Genomic DNA, 7,425 nt, shown 5'->3' with positions numbered 1-7,425 from the left:
TTAACCCCTTCATGACTGAGCTTGTTTTTAGTTTCTGTTCGTAAATGACTGACACACTTTTGACATTTTTGCTGTGTGATTCTTCCACGTCAGTAATATACTTTCTTACAAAGTGCACCCACGCATATTATATATTGTTTTTTAGAAGACAGATAGACACACATATGTGATTTAAATATGTAGCCCTAACGCCTCACTTAGGACAAATAAAATATAAAAAAAAAGAGAAAAAAACGTTAAAAAAAAAAAGCTTAAAAAAAAAGCTTAAAAAAAATGCAATAAATACATTCATTTATTTGTCCCTTATTTTATTTTATTTTTACACATTTTTTTTTTTACACTTTTTTTTTTTTTTACACTTTTCACTTTTTTTTAAACTTAAAAATTGTATTTTATTTATTATATCAAGCAGTCATTGTGAATTAATCTCACTATTACTGCTTGATAAATTAATAAATTTTTGGTTATTATCAGGCTGCTTCAAACTTCAGAACAGCCGATAATAAGTTAGTGACACTGATCCTGCAGCAGTTCAGGATTCAGCTGTCACTAAAGGTTTTCTGATTGTTGCAACAACGATCAGCAAACAAACATTCTTCTTCCAGGAATAGATACATTGTAGGAATAGACACATTTTGTATCTATTCATGAAAGAAAAAAAAAAAACCAGTATAGCTTGAGAGAGATATCTCTCGATCTATACGAGCTGTCAGAATGCCGGCAAAAGCCGGCATCTGTGTCCGCTTTGCTTTGACTCTCAGACACCCGATATTAAGGTATCGGGTGTCTGAAAAAGGTTAACCCTTTCATTAATGAATGCCTCTGTAGTAAGGGCATCCATTAATGAATGTTAAAAGCTGATTCTCAGCGATTAACAGCCCTCTAAAGCAGCAAATAACTCGTCACGTACAGTGTACGTGACAAGTCATTTGGTCCCTGCACATGTTACATATCGCCGCGAACGTCGGAATGAGAGCAATAATTGTAGGGCTATTAATCACTGATAACACTAAACTGATGAGCAGTAAAAGCTTTTAAAGCGTCACCTATGGTCAATTTTGGGCATGGTAATTTTTTGCGATTTCGCGGGTGCGTGCAATTTTAACGCATGACATGTTTGGTGTCTATTTACCCGACGTGACCCCGCTTTTTATATTTTACCAAAAATATGGGTAATAAATGGGTGTGGCCACTGAGGGGTGAGTTCACTGAGGGGCGCTGTAAAGCTTTCTCGCACAGGGCGCCTAAAGGCCTAAGGCCGGCCCTGCCACCATCAGCACCTGACCTCGCAAATGCTTTTTAGGCTGAATGGGCACACATTCCCACAGGCACACTCCAAAATCTAGAGGAAAGCCTCCCGAGAAGAGACTGTCATACCCGCAAAGGAGTGTGTGGGGGGGTCTCAATATTAATGTGCATGGTTTTGAACTGGGAAGTCCAACATGCTAACACAGGTGGAATTATCCAGTGGCCACATAATAGAAATAAAACCCACAAGGATTTTGAATATATGTAACATAAAAAAAAGGAATACAAGTACTCACCAGCGCTAAAGACGGGATCTTTGGGTTTGCTGAAAAACAGTTAAAAGATGACACAGTTAAAAATTAAAATCTGAATTTTTTTTGTGTATATAAAATAAAGAACTTTACCAAAGTCTGCAATCTCTTTAGACTAGGGAAGCACCGATAAAGGTTTTTTGGTATCGAGAAAGAGGAGCAATATTTTTTTGGTACTTGCAGATACCGAGTAAAAGTTCCTTGTGCCCTGATTATCAGGAAGTCGGGCGGCAGATCATGACCCGTTGCCCGGCTTCCTGATTGCCTGTGAAGCCGGTGTTCTAGCGAAAGAACACCGGATTCAGAGGCTGCCTGGCTTCATGATCAATCAGGATGCGGGTCATTACGTGCCATCCAGCTTCCCGATTGGTTAGTAAGCCAGGCTGCTTAGCAACACGTGAAGCCAGCTTCCTAGCCAATCAGGAAGCCGGGTGGCACATTAGGATCTACCTCCCTGCTTGGCTAGGAAGCTGGCTTCATTTGTTCCTAGGGATCCCGGCTTGCGGGTCATCACCCACCGCCCGGCTTCCTAATTAGAAAGGAATGGAATAATAGTGGATTATGCTGAATTAAAACTGCAGCTCTTCCCCTTATTGACCAAAGCTGAACTTGGAAAATGTGGTGTTAGAGACATGCTCACGCAAGAGCGACCACCACCAAAGCATGCAGCAGAAAAGTACACAGGATACTCTCGCCACCTGACTGGGCTCAGACATCAGGGATAGGGCTCAGCCCATTACCAGGGCCATGAATTATCACAGCAGTTAGGGGCATGCCTTACCCTATGCAAATGCTGACATTGTGAAAGTCAGTGTTTGCATAAACACTTCGGTATTTCAGCCAGGATGTATAATCTGGCATCTTATGGTAACAACTATGTGGTAGAGGAGATTGCGTTAACTTACAGATTGCATGACCACTCTAAAGTAAACCTGTCATAAAAAGAAACAACCAGATGGAACCCAGAGGGGTTGGTACTGTTCTAATGACACAGAACACTCACAATACTTTCACTCATGCTGACCAATATGTTACACCTACAGGATTACTTTACATGTACAAGTTGCTAAAGTCAGCTACATTTGCATATGGCCAGCTGGGATTTTACTAGCTTTTTTTACTAGCTACTACCCACAGAGGAGGGCATTTGGGGGGCTTGCGAATCCCCCTTCATCAGAAGTAACAACAACCATCTTTGGTGGCATGATGGAAAAAGGAATAATGGTTCAGCATATATGTTGAAAGTGCAGGTACCAAACTGACAACCTCTTCATTAAAAAAAAATGCACTTTCAGTGCATGTCCTAATACCGTCAGTGTCTGAGCAGCAGCCAAATCAGCGTTTCTCCCTCTTGGCGGTGACTCAAACCTGGAAGCATCAGAGAAGCAGTAGGCTGGTGGGACCCGGAGTGAGCCAGCTCCAGCTAAGGATTTTAGGGCTTTTAGGTTGACCAGACACTGTTATATTTTTTTTTGGAACGAAAAAAAATAGAACAGATTCCTCTGTCCACAAACTAATCTCCTGCTGTGTCCTTTGTATTCTGACAGCGGCGAGTGTACCACTGTCAGAATACTCGAACAGTGAGGGCACCTAATTGTCTGCCCTCACTGTTCACCTGAAGATTTTCCATCCAGCTTCTTCAATATTTTGATTGAAGGATGCTGGACGGAAGGATGCCGACAGGACCACCCACTGTGCAAATTCCAGCTGGTCTATCAAGTTTTGTTTTTCTGTAAAAGTCAGAGGCAGGGGAAGTAAAGTTCATTTTTGGGATCTGGTCTGATTTAATAAAATTGTTAGCATGCATGTGAACTTGGTCTCCTCCCTTCCCTGTTGTATATCAAAAGTACCCGGTCATCCAGCAATCCACGTTACATACACAATAGGACACCCGTACCAACGCACAACATTTATAAAACACACGGACAGCCGACTTCCTGATTGCATGACACTGTAAACTGTACATCCCAGATAAGGAAGATTCGCTAGACGTGAACTGATGTATTTAAAAGAAATCATAATGGACAATCTCGGGGGAAATTCCAGTACAGGAAACATCCGAATTCCAGACTAAAAATAAAATCCTCGCTCTGGCCGGCAGTGAACGGAATTAACAAGTATGCTCTTCAAGAATGCTGCAAAACATCTCGACTCTCGGCATGACGGGTCTGTAACACATAGCTAAAATAATCCGCCATCAGATGTGTCACGGAGCAGAGATTCTGAACTCTGGATCAGAGGATGTCGCAGTCATTAAATGTAGATGTAAGGGGTTTATTCACTAAAGAGCCAAAAGGATCCAGCAGCTCACTTCAGTCGAACCGAAGGGTTGCTGTACGGGCTATTCACTATAGCCCGTACAGCAGCCGAAGGCGGCCGAGCGGCTCAGCCAAGCCGAAGGCATATGCTTCGGCACGACTGAGCCGAAGTGACAGCCAAGGCGTGGAGAAAGGTCAGCGAAATCGACCGATCTCCTTGCAAATGACAGCTGGGCGGAGCCAGCCGTGATCTCACGGCTCGTCTGCCCAGTTGTAATGACAGATCAGCGTCCCCAAATGACCTGGGGAGGCTGATCTGTCATTAAACAATAACAACTGGGCGGAGCCAGCCGTGAAATCAGCTGCTGGAGCTTCGACTCAGCGGATCTAGATGTTGGATTGGCTGAGTCGAACTCCTTCTGCACTTTGGCCGAAGCAGCTGATATACGGCTGATATCAGCCGTACAAGACTGAAGTGAGTATCCGAACAGCGTTCGGCTCACTTCACTTCGGCTTGGTTATTCACTCGGCCGCCTTCAGCAGCTAAGTTAATAACCCCCTAAAACTCTAACTGGAGGACATTTAGTTTGCTGAAGGTTTGTGAATTATGAACAATTGCCATGTTTTTGTTCTGAACATACAGTTTTCACCTTTTTTTGTAATCCTTTTTATCTCAGTGCTGCTAATGACCTCCATCAACTTCCTGTCTACATGCACTCACTCCAGCATCCTTTCTAGGCCGGCTTCCCGTTTGTGAGATGGCTTGCTCTTAAAACCCATCCTTCCAGCCTCTCTACCCCTCCGCTGCAGCAGTGTGAGGATCCCCCAGTCATCATGTTCTATACATAGTGTATAGGATGTAAGGACACCGAGTGACATACCATCGCTGGAGCGTAGGAAGAGACCAGCAGGAGGGTGCTCTGTCACAGCCGGCCAGCTCCGATGATCGGATGAGTATAACTTATTTTCCTCCTTATTTTCCACTGCAAGGGTCAATAATATTTTCCCCAGAGTTCTAATTTAGCCAGAAAGAAGCTAATGCCAAACATGTGATCGTTGCACAAAAACAGCCTGTATGGCTAAGCAGATCTGTCAGACTATTTGTCGACACTTGTTGTGAGTCCCTGAACCTAATCTTCTATAAACCTAATCTCCTACCTCTCACTGTTTTTCTTGACGCTGGAAGAGCTGCTTGTGGACCCGGCGCGATTCCGGCTACTTTTGGCATCACCAGCACTCTCTCTCCGACCTCCAGGAGAAACACGTTCAGTAGAGTTGGTTCTTTTGACATTACTGAAAGGAAGCAAGGCAAAAGACTGATATAAGAAAATGAGGCGAGCAGCATTAGATATATAATACATTCAATAAAACAAAAACTGCACATTAGACAACACAAGACAACACAAAAAGACTATAATAGGCATCGCACCCCATTATAAGCAAAGCCAAGTGGGCCTCAGGATAGAGATCATACATGCCAAGGCTAAGCCAAGGTTATACAATTGCTAGGCTGGTATTACCAAGTAGCTTTTAATAAGTTGATATTATGACCCCGGGCAGAAAATAAAGGGTTGTATAAACAAGACTCAAAGGGGGGAAATTATCAAATCTGGAGCAGCTGTGCATGGCAACCAATCGGCTTCTCTCTTCAGTTTGTTCAGTTTGGGATTTGAAAATGAAAGAGAGAAGCTGATTGGTCGCCATGCACAGCTGCTCCAGATTTGATAAATTCGCCTCATTACCTTATTGTTGTATTATTCTTATACAAAGTTTTATCGTTTCCACTGCACCTAGAACTGGCTTGATGTCATGAGGTCTCCATGGAATGTTGTTTTGGTTCTACAATGTCCACATGGCAACAAAATTTGGTAAGTATATGTAAACCCCCAATTAAATGACACGTTGTTTCCTGAAGCACTGTGCATCATAAACAATTGTTTCGTATTTTTTTTTTTAAAAAGAAGAACTCCAGGCAAAAGTTTTCTAAACCCTTGCAGTGCAGGAGTAGCCCCACTGCAAGGGTTAAAAGGAGAACTATGGGATCAGGGTTTTTCCCCACAGTTCTCTTAAGGGTCACGGGAGGACACAAACTAGCGACCTCCCGTGACCCAAAGCTCAGTATATCGCGGTGTACTGAGACGCCGCAGCCGGAACTGATCCCGACATCACTGTCTAGATCCACCCAGCTGCGTGATTAACAGCTGGCTCTGCCTATCTAGAGGCAGAGCCATCTGTGCCCGCCCCCTCCCCCGTCCGTTCCGCCAGTCAGCGCCAGAGGATTGGAGCGGGGAGGGAAGGATCCCTGCAGGGAGCCGTGAGTGACAGTCACGGCTCTCTGCAGGGACAGGATTGAGAAGTGAGCGAACGACGGTATGTGTTCACTCACTTCCCGATCTACTGAGCCGACCTGTGACAGTTTCATTGTCACGTGTCGGTTCAGATTATGAGGCTGAGTGAAAATCACTCGCCTCATAGTTCTCCTTTAAGTGCTTGTTTTGGTCTAGGGGAAAAAATAAAACGTTATACTCACCTGATCCTCAGAACCGACTGGCTGCAGCGATCATGTGTCCCTCGGCGCGCTCATGTCCTATACACTGTGTTTTGGACGGTATCTTAGACCATTGCAGCGGAGGGGGAGCGAAGCTGGAAGGCTGTAAGAGCAAGCCAGTATAACTTTTAGCACCTAGAATAAAACCCTTGCAGTGCAGAGGTACCCCCACGCTGCAAGGGAGAAGTAAAGTTTTGCCTGAAGTTCTTCTTTAAATATCTGTCATCTTTTAGCCTCTGTTGTATCTCAGTGCTCTTGCTATCCTGCAGCCTCTTCCTGATAATATGCACGCCAGTGACAGTCTGCATGGCAGTTCTCAGAGCGGGTTTCCTAATAGTGACAGCAAACCAAACCTGCGTCATGTCAGTTGAAATGAACAATTGTTGTTTTCTAAACAGAAGCCAGTGTGACAACGCAGGAGCACAATTAGAAAACACAGCGTTGTCACTTTTAACAGGAAGTGCCTACATGAGGGTTGTCATGGTAGGAATCGTGCGTATTATTTCAATGAATGCCGCAGATTTAAAGGACCTAATGTGAGGTATGAAATGACAGTAACAGGGCAGGGGTGGGCAAATCCGGCCTTCAGCTGTTCTCGAACTACAAATCCCACTATGCCTCTGGGAGCCATGGCTGTAACTGTCAGGCTAGGTTCACACTACGGCGATCCGAGACCGCACGGCAATCGTACAGGAAACCGTGCGGACGGCCGCGCGGTCACAGAATCGCAGACTACCGGCGGTGTCATTATTTTCTAATGGCGCCCCAGACAGATCGCCCTGTGCTACCGCGATACCGCCCGTGCAATTGCGCGTGATCGCGGCTCAAAAAGCCGCGCGGTGCGTGTTGCAAAAAGAGGTACTTGGACCTTTTGTCAGCGATTGCCGCATGGATAGAACACCACTGAAACCAATGGGGCCTCGCGGCAATCGCTGTGAGCAATCGTGCACGATCGCGCGTCCCTGGATCGCTGATATCTGAACCTAGCCTTGGTCTTCATTGTCTCATGGGACTTGCAGTTCCAGAACAGCTGGAGGGCCGGAGTTGCACACCCTGTCCA

General features: G+C 44.9%; 1 protein-coding gene across 1 annotated transcript in view; it reads right to left on the bottom strand.

Moving 5' to 3' along the window:
• The window catches only part of EML1 (echinoderm microtubule associated protein like 1), a 90,256-nt gene that overhangs the window by 43,501 nt on the left and 39,330 nt on the right, over positions 1-7,425 (bottom strand). The window contains exons 5-6 of the mRNA XM_018561085.1: positions 4,976-5,110; positions 1,545-1,573 (exon numbers count right to left, since the gene is read on the bottom strand). Of these exons, the coding sequence (XP_018416587.1) occupies positions 1,545-1,573; positions 4,976-5,110 (164 nt within the window). The remainder of the gene's footprint in view (positions 1-1,544; positions 1,574-4,975; positions 5,111-7,425) is intronic.

Source organism: Nanorana parkeri, unplaced genomic scaffold (genome assembly GCF_000935625.1).
Source record: "Nanorana parkeri isolate BGI_ZX_2015 unplaced genomic scaffold, ASM93562v1 scaffold499, whole genome shotgun sequence".
Classification (NCBI taxonomy): Eukaryota; Metazoa; Chordata; class Amphibia; order Anura; family Dicroglossidae; genus Nanorana; species Nanorana parkeri.
Note: the sequence above shows the minus strand (reverse complement) of the source record. Positions and strands in the feature narration are given on the sequence as shown.